The following is a 16,904-nucleotide window of genomic DNA, read 5'->3' as shown; positions in this document are numbered from 1 at the left end:
CCTGTGGGATAGAGAATGAAAACTCTGCTTTACATATCAAACCTACTAGAGGGACAGTGTTGGGGCTATTTTTGGCAGATTTTGTGGCCAGAGGTGTTGCTGCAATTTGCATATTGTTTATGAAATATGTATTTGGTCTCTTGAAATAGCCTACTTGTTATGCTCACCACAGCGTGCTAGGTCACCTAGGGGGTGTTTTCGTGTCTGTTTTAAATATGACTAAAGTTTTATTATTATTATTATTTTAAAAACTTTAGCCATAAACAGTATGTAGATGTTTAGGGACCCAGTTTGTCCGTGTCTCCAGAACATTCTTTTATACACTTAAATTTTCACAAGGCTACTTCTCTGCATCTGATATGAGAGGCTTTTTCATGAAAAATAAGATCCTGGAATCTTTGTATCTTCAGGAAAAAGAGCACTATCTCCTCCAACATGCAACTCTTTCCAAATGCTAGATTAAATGAGAAAAGTTTGCCTGCAACTGGAAATTATATAATTGAGCTAAAAGAAAACAAAATGAATAACTGCTGGCTGTCAAGCACATAGATAGGTCTGGGAGAAGTGGGATCGGGATCATTTATCACTGGGAGGTTGTTACATGATTTAAGGTGGGATGAACTGGTGGATTTTCAGTTATAAAATTTTTGGATTCACACACATCTACACAGCCTATTGCTAATACTGGGTTTACCAAAATGCGTATTTCCGTTTACGCACGCGATGGTAAGTACCTGCTGTGTGCCCGATCCTACCTTAAATGCTTCATATGTTTTCACTCATTTTCTCCTCAAAACAATCCTGGGTGGTAGATGCTGTAATTGTCCTCATTTTTTCAAATGCGGAAACTGAGGCACCAAGGAGTTAAGTAACTCAAGGTCACACAGTTGCCAGATTGGATTTTATCATATCTGCCAAGTTCTTTTTGTAAAGAAGACGTATGATTTTATGGTTTACTGATTCTCATTTTTACTTTTTATTTAAGGATAAATGATGAAAATATTTCCTGTGAAGCATAAGAATCCCTGATTGTGGAAGTGCTCCACAAGCACCTTTAACTAGAAAGTGAGGAAAGGTATGAAAGAACCATCTGGCTGACTCAAGTTTGAAGACTATCATATCCACCAGAAGACCCAGGATGGATCTGCATCAAAGCACTACCATCACATTACTTGAAAAGTGGGGTGTGGATGAGTTACCCTCTGGCTGCAGGAGACATTGTAATGTTAGGAAAAAACTGAGATTAATTAGAATCTTAGGCCTTTTCATCGGCCTGGTGGCTGTTAGCACTGTCCCATTTCCAATCAGTGCCTTTTCTGAGATAGAGACACAGAGCACAGGAGAAGCCAGTCGTGTAAGTGGTCCTAGGATAGTGCAAGGTTACCGTCAAAGAACTCTCTTAGATTTAAATGACAAGATTCGGGATTACACTCCACAGCCTCCTCTTCCTCAGGAAGGCAAATCTGAGAATAACACAGACCATGCCCAAGGAGACTACCCAAGAGACATCTTTTCCCTTGAGGATCGAAGAAAAGGCGCCATCATTCTCCATGTCATTGGAATGATCTACATGTTCATAGCCTTAGCCATTGTCTGCGATGAGTTCTTTGTCCCTTCTTTGACTGTCATCACTGAAAAACTGGGCATCTCTGATGATGTGGCTGGAGCCACTTTTATGGCTGCAGGAGGCTCAGCCCCAGAACTTTTCACATCTCTCATAGGGGTATTTATTGCGCACAGCAACGTTGGCATAGGCACAATAGTGGGCTCAGCAGTGTTCAACATCCTCTTTGTTATTGGCATGTGTGCTCTGTTTTCCAGAGAAATCTTAAACCTGACATGGTGGCCACTCTTTCGGGATGTGTCCTTCTACATTGTTGACTTGATCATGCTGATCATTTTTTTCCTGGATAATGTTATCACGTGGTGGGAGAGCTTGCTTCTATTAACAGCCTATTTCAGCTATGTGCTTTTCATGAAATTCAATGTCCAAGTAGAAAGATGGGTGAAGCAAATGATAAACCGCAATAAAGTCGTCAAAGTGACCGCACCAGAGGCCCAAGCAAAGGTTGGTGCTGGTGGTTGTTTATTTAATGTTCTTCTTGGCCACTGTTTTTTTTTTTTTTTTTTAAGTGTTCTTCTTGACCGTATTTCTGAATTATGATGTTTTTGAGATCTGCAACTTTATATCATTATACATGTATATAATAATGTTTTGAGCTGTAGTGGATTGCAGATTGCATTCTGGAGTTCTGTAATAGCCAGACTGACATGACAGTGGAAAAAAAACAATTTAGAGCTATTCCTGTAGTTGTTTATAAGTCCCCAAGCTTCTTGTTTCTGAGTAAGGCATATGTAAATATAGGTTGCATAAGCATCCCAGAACAGACTCAGCAGTTACTTCCATCTTATTTTCTGAATGTAGGCATAATACTTTCGGGAGCAATTTAATTTTCTTGCGAAAGTATGTATGTGCTTAGCAAATTAGAGCCCCTTTTTGTAAGTGGATGCATGACAGTTATCAAGAATCACCTCTTTAAAAATGTCTAGGGAAGAAAGTTTGTTCATGTCAAAAGAGCTATACCTCTAAATGAGCAGCCTGTAGCCCAGTAGAACTGGTCAGTAGAGTGGGCCCAGCCATTACTCTTGACCCACGCAATTTTGCTTCTGATCACTGGATTAGGAACTGGTCTGGATGCACTGGAAACAGTCGTTGGGTGAGCCCTGCTGCCTGCTTCTGTGGTGTGATCATCCTTTTTCCGTACTGTAATACACATCACCCAAAATATTTTTACAGTAGAATTTGACGCAGTTCTAATGATGATAGTGACCACCCTGCCACTTAGGCGGGAAGCAAACTGGTAAAGAGCTGAGAAAGCATTCATCTACGAAAATGTAGATTAATTTTTTAAAATAAAGGATAAGCAAGATCAATAAAATTTTATATTAAGTGTGGTCATGCAATTCTGACTTACAGCCTAACATTGGAACATCATCTCTGAATGTGATTTTAGACAGAAAACCAAAATATACATGCAGACTTTTCATACTAGCATCTGGGAAAATTCTTGTGTATGCAAAAAGCAGATGTTCGAGTTGAGGATAGAATACTTTTTCCAGAAAGAAAATGAAAAAATGATATTAATTTAGCTAAATGTACATCATTCCTTTATAGTCAAGTTTGAGGACCATCATTTTTGTAGCAGCCGTGAAATGGAAGTGAAGTACAGAAGAAAAAACACTGGTGATATTTCGGTTTATTATATGCAAAAGAGAAATGTTTTATACTACATAGCTTCAAACATTTCTCTCAGTGTATAGGTGTTAGAAACTGTAGTGGGAAAAAAAAAATCATTTCATGAAATACATCGCAAACAAGCATTCAGACATGATGACTGAATATCTTGCCGGGCATAAGACAGAATCATCGTTAGAGCCTGTCTCCCTGCTCCTCTTTGTAGCCAAAAAGATGATCCCCCAAACTCTCTCCTTAAGCCTGACTGCTAGTTGGAGTGGTTTACATTAATAGTCTGTATATTTTCCAACTAGAACGATTGTCAAGGCGAACGCGTATTCATTTTTCAGAGACCAGGAAATGACTTGGTTTATTATAAATATCTTGGGCGTGTCAAGGGTAAAAAGTCTTTTAGAGAACTCAGTACTTTTTTTGTTTTGTTACACCGCAGTGGAACTTCATTAGTAGACACTGACTTGTCTGAAGATTATGTTGCCAACATTTGTGAAAAAGAAATTTGCAGAGCAATGCAACAACGTATGTTAAGATTGCAGGGGATTTTGTATTCTCCTTTTAGGTGACAAAAAACTGGTTTCATGTGTTTGGGAAAGGACACCTTTAATACAGCTTACAGACCATATTTAGTCAATTGCAGTTCTTTAAAGCAGCCCTGGAAATATCTTTACCGGTTCAATTAGGGGACTGCCATGTCATCTTTATGATAAGTTAAAAATCAGCAGCTCAGGCTGATGTTCCAGAACAGTTGTTATTCATATCATCTTTGTGCAATGCTTGGTATTGTGGATTTCTTTATTTGGAAATTCCAGATTTACCCTAAAAAAAGAAAGGTTATATTCATAGCTATTTCTTCTGTTTCTGATTTTCCCCAAGAATGTTCATTGTTTTATTTTCCTTTTAGCACCAGTTTTAATTTATTCCACTTAATCGTTATTGTTTCTTGTGGTGTTCAATAATTAGAATGAATTACAAGTCATCATGACAGTAGGAAGTTGGGTTTTTTTTTATGTCTATGTTATCTGATATTCCTCAAAAATGCTAGAATGCAGTCATACATTTTTAGATGGAACAGTGCATAATGATACGGGATTTCCTGCTGGAAATTTCACCTTGCCAATTTCACTTTTGAGTCACTGCTGGAAAATAAATTTTTCTCAGCAGTTACAGCCTTATCATATGACTGATTTCAGAATGCTAGGGCAGTTTTGCTCCCCAACCTGAACATAAGGTGATCCAAAGAGAAGTGAGTTCTGGAGTGTGGTTGTCTCGTTCTCTGGTCTGCAGGATTGCTTTCTGACTGTTGTAGCCCATCTTCCCTACAGAAGTCAGTGCTTCGCACATCATCAGAACACTTAGCAAAAAGACCCCAACCAAATGTGGACCTCAGTGGAGTCTTCATAGAGAGGAATGTGCTGTGCAGGAATTTAGGGAGCAAAATGCTAAGCTTCTGTTTTATGCAAAGTCACCTCATTGTCTTATTTACACAATTCTAGGACGTAGAAGTTTGGAAAGATGATGAAACACATTTTAGATTTTCTTTTACAAATCCTCAAATGGTTCTTGCTAAAATATTTTCAACTCTTCTCGGCTCTGGGTAGTGAAATACCTTTGAAACTACTCACTGACTTCGTGGACAAGTTGAAAATCTTAATTTGGTTTCATTAGTGATGTATGTCATGGGCAACTGTGAGCATGGAAAAATGTGAACTGGTTTTTTGTTTTGTTTTCTTAGTTAAACTAGTAGTTTCTTTAATTGTTCTATGCTGTGTGTGTGTGTGTGTGTGTGTGTGTGTGTGTAGTGATACCATTATCCTTTTTTAAAAAGTTGTGTGTAGCACCATGACACAGTGGGGAATTCCAGGGCTCTGACTCAGGGAAAAAGGGGCTTTAATCCCTGTTCTGTAATAAGCCTGTGACCTCAGAGAAGTTACTGAAACCTTCTGAGCCTTTGTTTCCTAATTTGGAAAATGAGATAAAAATACCTACTTCATCAGGTAATGGGGAAATTATTAAATGAAGAAATGACTGTTAAGCAGCCGACATAGTCCATGGCAAATACGGGTCCTTCAATAAATGTTAGTTCTCTTCCTTTTACCTTCCCTACTTAAATGAAAAGTGAATCTGAATCAATTATTTCAAATGTGAGAATTTCAAAGTATTCTTTGCAGATTGGACTTCACCCCAGTGGATCGTTGAGTTAAGCTGGTCATTGTCCTCCTTGTGGTGGTGGTGTATGTCAAGTCGATTCTGACTCATGAGGCATCTAATATTTGTTGTATTATAGTTTTCATAAGCTCCCACTCACATACAATGAATACGTGCATGCCAGATATTACCATAAACTCTAAGGAAACAGCCAGATGCCTTCGTTGTCCTGAAATTTTCTTGTATAAAATTTTGCCTGAAATAAGTAGGCTATTGGCTATGGTGCTGAAATATCTATGCCAAGTAGAAGTTTTTGTTTAAGAGTATTTTTTCTTATAAATGATTGGGGCTCTCTTCTTAAAACTTCTCCCTAGATGGTTAGGAATAAAATCCTGAGGATGTGAAGCAGTGTACCCAGTGTACCCAGAGTGGAACCCTGACTCAGTGGAGCTTTTGCCAGGCACCAGGCCCTGTTGCTGGGGTGGGTTGATCTGTTACTGTGCGAGGCAGTCACTGGCCTAGAAAGCAGCTGTCCATGATATTTAACTTCTTCTTAGACTTGCTTGGCATTGTAATCTGACAGCAGGTTGTCCCAGTTCTAATGAAGAGAATGTTCTAAATAAAGATGCTTAAAGCAGGATAGTTGAAGAGCCACACGACTTAGTAATTTATGTGTGCCTTGCTTTATGCAGTTTGTGTGTTCCTGAAAAGTTGTTTTTAAACAGAATTTTTGCAATTCAAATTGTTATTCATGTTCTTGGGAAAAGTCAGAATTGAAACAGTATTATGAATATTCCTCATAAAGTACAGTATCTTCTTGTAAAGGTGCTAAACCATAAATAATTTTATAAATACCAATGTTTAGCCCCAAGCTTGCTTAAGGCACAGAGTTTGTTATAAAATTCAACCCCTGTTCCTCTCCAAACCTAATATGTTAATGAGTAAAGTTAGTGTACAAATTAGTAAAATTAACGTCCGAACTTCAAGGAAGGTGAAATCATCCTTGTAGTAAATAAAAGGACGCCATTGTTTAATATACTTGCAAACAAATTCCTTGTCTTTCTCAAAAAAAAGAAAACTTAGGCATTAAAATTGTTAAATGCCTAGATGCCTGTGAATGTAGTGTGTGTGTTTTTCTCGGGATACAAAATGGTAGTATCTTCTTTGTTTTGTTCCCCTCTACCTGTATACAACAGCACCCAACAACAACTTATATTAAAGGTCTCTGGGTGGCACAAATGGTTTGCACTCAACTACTAACCTAGAGATTGGTGACTCGAACCCATCTAGCAGTAAGAAAGACCTGGCAATCTGCTTCCGTAAAGATTACAGCCTAGAAAACCCTCTGGAGCAGTCCTACTCGGAGCTGGAATCGACTTGACAGCATTGGGTTTGGTTTTGATTTTGTTGTTGTCAGCTGCCATCGAGTAAATTCCAGCTCATGACGATCCCATATGTGCAGAGTAGAACTGCTGCATAGCATTTTCAAGGTTGTGAGCTTTTAGAGGCAGATTGCCAGGCACCTGTCTCCAAGGCATCTCTGGGGGGGTTCAAGCTGCCAAACTTGACTAGTGGGTTAATTGATTAACCATTTGTACCCTTAATCCCTTCAGTTGCTGCTAATGGCTTGGCTCAGAGAGTGAATGAAGCAATGACCCAGAAGAGCCCAGTGGATTTTAATACACATAGTTCAGATTGCCCTTGGCTGTTCCCATTGCTACTCTGGTTTCACCAGCAAGAAGCAACCTAAACTTTGTGAATCCTTCTGGCCCTGTAGGGAAGCAGGAGTTACCACATTTCTCTCTCTCTTTCTCTCTATGTCTCTTTCCCTTCCTCCCTCCCTTCCCTCCTCCCTCTGCTACCACCTTTCTCCCTTCTCCTTCCTCCCTCCCTTCTTTCTTTTATACCAAGGTAGAACCAGGGAATTTGTACTTTGACTTTAACAAGGAATGGGATTGTGTGTTAAACTGCTCTCAGGCTGTTGGGGAGACAAGTGCATTCACAGTATGGATCTGACTGGTTTCATTTTCCATCCTTATATTTTTGACCTTCCTTTGTTTTAGGTACATCTCTAGTAAACAGAATATAACTGTATTTTATTTCATTCAGTCTGACAGTCATTAGCTTTTAATGAAAAAATTTAGTTTGTTTGCATTGATTGTGATTACTATTATATTTGGTTTCTTTTCTATCGTGTCATTTAACACTTACCATTTGTTTTGATCTTTCTGTTTCCTTTTCATAGTATTATTCTTGTCCTTTTTTAGATTGATAATTTTTCTGTTTTTCCTTTTAATAGTTTTTTTATACACTCTATTTCTGTTCTTTTATTATTTACCCTAGAAATGTTATTGTGTATGTTTAATCTCGTATTGTATAAAGTTAATATTTTTATACTCCACTAAAAACCTAATGTTTTAAACTCAATGACTTCTTCCCCATTGTGTATGATTTTAAGTCCAGGATTTAAGTTCTACCTTGGTGTTTTGTAACAGCTTCATTGAAGTATAATCTTGGATTTTTTTAACCCCACAAATTAGACATTATTTGTGTCTAATTAGGCTGCCAGTGTTTTTAGATTTATCTATGTTTTACCATTTATTCTTTCTTATTCCTTTTTGCATATAAGATATTCTTTCTGGGACTTTTTTCCTCTATTCCTTAGGCACAATCTTTAGCAAAAATCTGTTCCTAATAAATACTCCTGAATTTAATTTGTTAAGAGATGTATTTGTGTAGTGATGAATTTCATCTTTGTTCTTAAAAAATAGTTTTGACGGGTAGAAAATTATTTTGTCCTAACACTTTAAGAATAATATTCTACTGTGTCTGACTTCCATTTCTACTGTTCAGAAGACCACTGACAGTGTAAATGTTGCTCCTTTGTAAGAAATCTGTCTTTTCTTTTTACTGCTTTTAAGGTTTTATCTTTGTCTTAGGAGTACAGCATTTATCTTATATGTCTGGTTGTGGCTTTCTCATTAGGTATCCCCTATTTGTGATTCATTGGACCGCCTGAATTTGAGAATTAGTGTCTTCCAACAATTTTGTATTTTCTTCATCCTCTCTATAATCTCTTTCTAGAATTAGATATATGTTGTACCACATCAGCCTACCCTCCATGTCTTTGAATTGCTCATCTTTTTCTGTGTTCCTCATTCTGGTCATTTCTTTATATCTGCCTTCCAGTTTTCTGATTTTCTCTACAATTTTGTCTAATCTGCTCTTAAGCCCATTTGTTAAATTTCTAATTTTAATTATTATATTTTCATTTCTAGAAATTGTATTTGGCTCTTTTTCAAATCTTCCAGGTTAATTTTCATTGTTTCTTGTTCCTTAATCGTACTTCTAATGCTTTATTTCTTTAAACATATTAAATATACTTATTTTATATTTCATGTCTAATGATTGTAGTATCAGTATTCTTGTGAGTCTAGTTTCATTGTTTTGTTGATTCTCAATCATACGGAGTTGTTGTATATTTAGTAATTTTTTTTTTAGTCTTTGGACTCACGTTTCTCAGAAATTTACTTGTGGGACTTCCTCAGGCCTAGAATTAAAGTGCATTCCTCCAGAGAGGTCTATATTTGTTCGTCAGTGCTAGGGAGCATTCCCAACCTGAAACTATTATAACATAAATGTTTAACTTTTTGGGAATTCAAACTCCAAACCCACATGAATATGAGCCTCTGGTTAGAAATTCTTAAGGGAAACTTTTCTCTCTTTTTCAGTACCACTCAAAACCAAGACCAAGATAGGCAAGTCCCTGTCCCATTGTCTCCTTTTGTTAGGGCAGATCTTTCTCCTTATTATGCACTAAAAGTGTCAATCTTTCAGGATTCCACTTATGGAGTAGGGGTGGTAGTCCTCTGAACTGATCTCCCCACAATTCATGCCTCTTGTTTGTAGCATCTAAAAACCTAGTCTCTGAAACACTGGGGAATGGTAGGTACCTCCAAGGCAAAGCAATACAGATACTTCTGGATTTGAGCCTTCTTGGTGTCCTGGGTTCTAAGAAATCCCTAATTTCTCACTAACATAGCTAGGTCTTTTTTAAAATACTAAAAATATAATATGTAACATGTTGGGTATAATATACTGAGAAGGGTTTCTCTGAATGTTTATCCATCAAGTTGCCAGAAATATGTTTCAGAGTATGGATTTAGCAAAAGACAATGTGTATAGCAAGGGACATGTGTGGAATCTTAACCGTATACTTTCAGAATACTTCATACAGCCTGACCATTGAAGGAAAGCTCCTCATCAACAAAAATTTTACCAACAGCAACGTTTTAGATCAAATCTAAGAGGCTGTTCTAACAGGAAACTCTATGAGGTCGCTTTAAATTTTTGATTTGCCTCTTAAATCGTATTCTTTACCAAATACTAAAAGTAATCTATGTTCACTGTGTTAGATTATACAAATACATAAAAAGAAAATTAAAAATAGCCTATGATACCTCAATTGCGCCGTCTGAAGATAGCTATGCACATTTTGGCATATATTCTTCCAGACTTGTCACACGTACACACACACCTCTATGTATCTATATATGTTTTTAAATGAATTGGCATAATATTGAATATGTACAATTTTAATGATGCTTTTTAAAACTTACCATATTAGGTATACACCCTATAAGTATTTTTAACTTGACATATATGAGCATTTCCCCATGTCATTAAATGTTCTAAAATGTTGTACTGTTTAGTATTATCATAATAAGGAGCCTTGGTGGCACATTGGTAAAGTGCTCAACTCCTAGCCAAAAGGTCGGCCATTTGAACTCACCAGCCACTCTGCAGGACAAAGATGTGGCAGTCTGCCTCTGTAAAGATTTATAGCCTTGGAAACCCTATAGGACAGTTCTACTCTGTCCTACAAGGTCTCTGTGACTCAGAGTCAACTCCATGGCAACAGGTTTTTTTGTTTGTTTGTTTTTATTAAAGCCATTTTTGTATTATCAAGTATTCCAATATTTCTCTACTATAAAAAATGCTAAGGAACCCTGGTGGTGCAGCAGTTAAGCACTCAGCTGCTAACTGAAAGGATGGTGGTTCGAACCCACCCGGCAGCTCAGCAGGATAAAGACCTGGCAATTTGCTCGCATAAATATTACAGCCAAGAAAACCCTATGAAGCAGTTCTAACTCTGTCACATGGGGTAGCTATGAGCTGAAATCAACTCAACAGCATCTAACAACATAAAAAAATGCTACAACAAATAGTCTCACCACATGAATTTTATGATTTCTTAGAAGTAGGAATTCTGGATCAAAGTTTATGAGCTTTTTAAAGTTTCTACCACATTGCTGCACACTTGGTGGAGTTGAATAACCCATTGCCATCTAGTCGATTCTGATTCAGAGAGACTCAGAGAGACCCTATAGGACAGAGTAGATCTGCCCCATAGCGTTTCCAAGGAGTGGCTGGTGGTTTCGAACTGCTGACCATTTGGTTAGCAGCCATAGCGCTTAACCACTATGCCGGCGCTCCAAAAACCAAACCCATTGCTGTCGAGTCAATTCCAACTCATAGAGACCCTATAGGACAGAGTAGAACTGCCCCATAGGGTTTCCAGGGAGTGGCTGGTGGATTCAAACTGCTGACCTTTTTGGTTAGCAACCAAGCTCTTAACCACTGCACCACCAGGGCTCTATTTTTTAAGCTTTGCCAGTTTCATAGGGCAAACCTGGTATTTCATTGTTTTAATTTACATTTCTTTAATTAATTGGGAGGTTGAGTTTGAAAAATATGTTTATTGAGAATTAAATTTTTATTTTGTGGATTGCCAGTTTCCTATGTCCTTTGCATCATTTCTAAAGTTTCCTGTGATAACTCGAGCAAAAATCTCTTACAGATACATGCTGAGAATCATTAATTTTATTGCTTATCCCTCCGCTTGTTCTCACACCTAAATAAAGCCAAGAAGTTTTTGTGATTTTTTTTTTTTTGTTGTTTGTTTGCTTTCTTCTAATGGGTGGACTATTCTGAGGAAGGCTGCCTTGTGGCCGAGGAATTGGGAGATGAGGTTCCCAGTCCCTGTGCTCCCTGGCCATATGACCTTGGGGAGGTCTGCACCTCCCAAGGCCCTATTTCTCCATCTGACAACTGACAGCGTTAACCTAGACGACCTAATAGATTGATTTTAGCTTTTCATTTCTGTCCTCAGAAGCTTTAATACTCAATTTGCACAGTACTCTAATAATGTTAAAATAGCAATCTAATGCATTTCTCTTAATCAGAAGCCCAGATTTTAACTATGCCCATATCGCCAAACCTCCCTTTGCCAAACCTAGCTTACTTCTTGTATTTTCACTCAAAAAATTTAATTGGCTTGACCCAGCAATAATTAGCAGAAGCATGCTGTGGGAGGTAACTCTACCAGAAAGACAAGGAACAGTTTGCATGGGAGAAAGCCGTTTAAAGTTTACTGCAGGACACTGGGCCTGCTCAGCATTTGTGGCTTCTGGCATTGAAAACTCCCCTTGACAGGTGACTGTGTGTCTCTGCTGTGCTAGTCTCTGCTGGAGATCAGCTCTGCCCAAAGTCTAGAGAACAGAGAGCTCTGAAAACTGGGTATGTACTTCAAACCAGACACTTCCTACATTAACCCTCTGTGATAGCTATTATCATCTCCATCTACATATCAGGAATCTGAAGATCAGAAAGCATAAATGACTTGCCCAGGGTTCAAGTGTAGTGGTTTTTAAACTGCACTGCATTTGGGAGATTCCTGGGTGACACAAGCAGTTTGCAATTGGCTACTAACCTAAAGCTTGGCAGTTCGAACTTACCCAGCAGTACCAGAGAAGAAAGACCTGGCAATCTGCTTCCATAAAGATTACAGCCAAGAAAACCCTATGGAGCAGTTCTACTCTAGAACACATGGGGTTGCCATGAGTCAGAATCTACTCAACAGCAATGAGTTTGGTTTTGGTTTTAAACTGCATTTGAACTTGAGTATGTCTGACCCAATGCCTGCTAGTTCTCTTACACCTTAGTGCTTCTCACAGGACAGTTGGGAACATAGGCAGTCCCCGGATTATGAATGAGTTTTGTTCCTAAGTCTGTCTTTAAGCCGAATTTGTACATAAGTCAGAACCGTTAGGTACAGTTTGTATCTAATGAAAGTTAATCAGATGTTTATGTTAGTATATCGCATATAGTGTACCTTTCTATGCATAAAAATCATTAAAGAAACACTTCCAGGTACACTAAAATATCTTTAACAAAATAATACAGTAATAGTAATAATAATGTTTTGATGTGTGTCGCAAAGTAACACCCATTGTTATTACAAAATATTGTATGTGCCTCAAATTTTTAATCTAATAGACTTGATGGGGGTTGGTTCGTAATGATGGGTTGTATGTAAGTCAGACGTTTGTATCCCGGGGACTGCCAGTAGAGATAAGGCAAGCCTCCAAGTTAGATTCACATCTCATTTTATGCCCCATTAAGTTAGTAGCTTTCAAATATTTTTGGCAATGACCTTACAGTAAGAAGTGCATTTTACATCAAAACTCAGTATATACACACATACCAGTGTGCACATGCATGCACACACACACACGTATATACATATAATAAAATCTAAGTGTGAAGCACTTTTATATTTCTTACATTTTCTATTCTATTAAAAAATACTGATCTCAACCCTCTAAAATAAATTCATGACCCACAATAGGTTGTGAGCTGAGTTTTAAAAAATAATGTGTTAAGATATTTCTTTTTTTCTCCTTCCTCCTCTTAGTGGGGCTGCCCTGTGAAGTTCTGCTAGTTATTCACTGCACAGGGGCATCTGATCAAGGGGATGAATAGGAGCAGAAATCCAGACATCCTTCTACTGGGCAAACTGGGTGCCCTGGCATGGGACTATGGCTGCTCAGAGGAAGGGGTGCCTTATCTTAATGTGACAGAGGTGCCCTTTGGGCTGTTGATGGCCTTGATTCGCACTCCCAACGTCTCCTTTTTATAATCAACTCTCCAGAACTTCAGAGCCATGGATCCACAGGGACCATTAAATACATGTAAATCCATGCTGCTTTTCGCGGTTGGGTCTATTGTAGCCACTTGGAGCTGGATCCACACATCATTGCAGCCTCCTTCCCAAGAACACACACCATCTCTGTCTGGTTGGGTGCCTCTGGCCCTCTGACCAGTGTGGAAACCTAAGATGCCAGCACCCACCTGGCTCTGACCTAGACTGATTGTAGAGTAAGGTGGGCATAGATCACAACATGATGTTCTTGCTGAGCATCGACTCATCATTGGTTCCTGAGAGCTTGTATCGGGTGAAAAAGAAACATGAGTGAAGCAGGGAGGTTATGAAATCAGAGAAAAGCAGAACCTTGACAAGAAGGCCAAAGATGCATTTCGGTTAGGTTGCTTTCCTTTCTATGAGGGACTGAATTTGAAAACCAAATGATGTGGATGCGGTTCTTGTGCTGGTAAAAACTGGTGATTTAGCAAAGGGCCTGGGCACCAGGTCATATTTAATGCCATGTCTGCAGCTTTAAAGGATGGGCTGAGAATAGTGCATTGGCAGGAACCAAGACTGGAGAGACGGGGTCTTTTTCATTTCACTCACTGGCTGTGTAACCCTCAACCAAGCACTTCACAAGGGTCTCGTTTTTGAAAACAAAGGGGCTAGTTTATCTCCAGGGAGCCCTGGCAGCACAATGGTTAAGCTCTTGGTTGCTGACTGAAAGGATGATGGTTCAAACTCACCCAGCAGCTCCACAGGAGAAAGAGCTGGCGATCTGCCTTCCGTAAAGATTGCAACTTAGGAAATCCTATGGGGCATTTCTGCTCTGTCACATTGTGTCGCTGTAAGTTGGAACCGACTCAGCAACACCCAGCAACAGCAACAGTTTATGGCCAGTGTCCCCTCCAGCTCTGATAAGTCTTTGCTTCTCTGTTAATGAGAAAACAACAAGTCCACCTGTTTACAGTGATGGATTGGCCAGCAGAAGAGGTGTCAGGGAATGAAACCCCGAACTTAAGAGTGCATTTCAGTTAAGAAATCCAATTAAAGGGGATTCATTTCTTTAGAGGAGTAATGAGGGCCTCTTTACCCTCTTCTGTAGGGCCTTCTTGGAAGGGGCCAGATGAGCTGCTGTGCTCTGTAAATAACTTTCTCTTTTAGGACATGTTAGACGTTGAATTGGGCAAGTGGGTTGCAAGTAGAAATACAGGTTTCACCTTCAGCTGCCGTCCTCCTCCCACCTACAGCCCGTCATCGGTTGCCCTATCCATTCAAGTAGGCTGAGTTGGCGTCATTTTTTCCTGCCGCCTGATTAAAAGCAACCAAATACATGTTAAAGCATTTCTGTTACTGTAGGCCTATGGTAGGCACTGAGCATTGGTGCATGCTGGAACCTGTGACTTTGTTTTCTGTGAGGGAGTCAGATGATTAAGGGTTAAATACCTGTTGCCATTAAGTCAATTCCGACTTATAGTGGCCCCATGTGACAGAGTAGAACTGCATCATAGGGTTTTCTTGGCTGTCATCTTTACGGGAGCAAATCGCCAGGTCCTTCTCTCCTGCAGAGCCGGTAGGTGGGTTCAAATCACCATCATTTCGGTTAGCAACTGAGTGCTTAGCTATTGCACCACCAGAGCTCCTCGGTTAAGGATCAGAGGGATGGAATTATTTAGGCTTGGGCTAGAGCATGCCTTTCCTAGCTGTATGATCTTGGACAAACTACTTAATCTCTCTTGGTTTATGTTATCTTATTCATAAATTAAGAACAGTAGAGATGCCCTTATGTGGAGGCTGTGAATTTTGAATGAGATTGCAAAGGAAAAGTGCTTAGCAGAGTAGGGTCCTTCCCGTCCTACCCACAGAGCTACTGTACTCCTGATCCCTTCTGTGCTGAGTCTCTTTCCTGTGCTTCTGGCCTATACTTTCTGACTCCTGCCTCTCCCCACACTGTGTTTTCCTCCTCACTTTTTGGGACCTTGCCTCACTGCCTAGGTCCTCCTGTCTTTTCTTCCCATGCAGCCATATGAATGTGCAGTTCCCCAACTAATCCTGAACTAATAGCCAAATGCTTACTGCCCAGACTCCAACCTGCCTTCCCTTTGTTCTTGAGGAGGATTAAGAGAAGAACAGTTTTCTTATCTAAGAAACATGAATTTCTCTTGACCCCTCCTCTTGCTGCCCTATAAATGTATTTACTCTTTTCTTACATGCCTCATGAATATTTAACCTTTGCTGTTCACGCACCATCTGGTCATGGATTTGCCTTGTATTCACTCGTCAGTATCTGTTTTGTGTCTTGGAATGAACCACTCCTCTTGACTTGGGACTGATCAGTCTCATTACTGGTGCTCGGTGTCTGGTTAAGTGTCATAGGTAGGAGGTCAAAGGGCACTTAACACTTCTAGAAGTTGATAATGATTATAATAAAAATTATAATAAAAAGCCTGGGCCTAAGTCAATCATAAAATGGGATCGATTCTCTTTTGAAGTCAAGTTGCGAACAACAGAGTCCTACTAAAGAAACAGGAGTTATTAGAAATCCTCTGTTCCTGTAGATTGCAAGGGCAGGTGTCAGGCCAGGTAAAAGCCCTTAATTCTGAAAGCCGGATTATTCTGGCTGTGGCACCTAAATAGTTCTCCTTGCTTTTTAGCATTATATAGTGTTTTTCTGTGGACTTTTTTTTAGTACCAGCTTTTTTGAGAGATAATCCACTTACCATAAAATTCACCCTTTTAAAATATAAAATTCATTGGCTTTTAGTATATTCCAACCACAGTATTTTGGCAGCCAGTACTACTATCTAACTTTAGAACATTTTCATCACCCCAAAAAGAAATTTATGGGCGCCACTAATGGGTAGTTCCTTTTCATTCCTCCCTCCCCTCACCCCGAACAACCACTAATCTACTTTCTGTCTCTATGAATTTGCCTGTTTTTGGACATTTCACATAAGTGGAATTATACAATATGTGGCCTTTTGTGACTGACTTCTTTCACTTAGTGTAATGTTTTCAAGGTTCATCCATGTTGTAGCCTTTCTTGGCTGAATAATATTCCATGGTATGGCTATACTACATTCTGTTTATCCATTCGTTGGTTGATGGACATTTGGGTTGTTTCTGTTTTTTTCACTGTTAAGAATAATGCATCTGTCAACATTTGTGTATAAGTTTTTGTGTGGATGTATATTTCCATTTCTCCTTGGTATATACTTAGGAGTGAAATTTCTGAGTCATACACTAACTCTATGTTTAACATTTTGAGGAACTTTCAAACTGTTTTCCAAAATGGCTGTATAATTTTACATTCCCCCCAGAAGTGTTTGAGGGTTCCAGTTTCTCTTCTCTACATCTTTGCCAACACTTGTTATTGTCGTTTTGATTATACCCATCCTACGGCGTGTGAAGTGGTATCTCATTGCAGTTCTGAGTGCATTTCATTGATGTATGATGGTATCGAGCATCTTTCTCATGTGCTTATTGGTCATTTGTTTTATCTTCTTCAGAGAAATGTCT

General features: G+C 39.0%; 1 protein-coding gene across 1 annotated transcript in view; it reads left to right on the top strand.

Annotated features, from left to right (window-relative positions):
- Positions 1-16,904, top strand: part of SLC24A2 (solute carrier family 24 member 2) — a 321,337-nt gene that overhangs the window by 54,798 nt on the left and 249,635 nt on the right. Inside the window, exon 4 of the mRNA XM_004373517.2 lies at positions 986-2,068. Coding sequence (XP_004373574.1) covers positions 1,139-2,068 — 930 coding nt within the window. The 5' untranslated portion in view covers positions 986-1,138. The remainder of the gene's footprint in view (positions 1-985; positions 2,069-16,904) is intronic.

The sequence above is a fragment of the Trichechus manatus genome, unplaced genomic scaffold (genome assembly GCF_000243295.1).
Source record: "Trichechus manatus latirostris isolate Lorelei unplaced genomic scaffold, TriManLat1.0 scaffold00025, whole genome shotgun sequence".
Lineage (NCBI taxonomy): Eukaryota > Metazoa > Chordata > Mammalia > Sirenia > Trichechidae > Trichechus > Trichechus manatus.
Note: the sequence above shows the minus strand (reverse complement) of the source record. Positions and strands in the feature narration are given on the sequence as shown.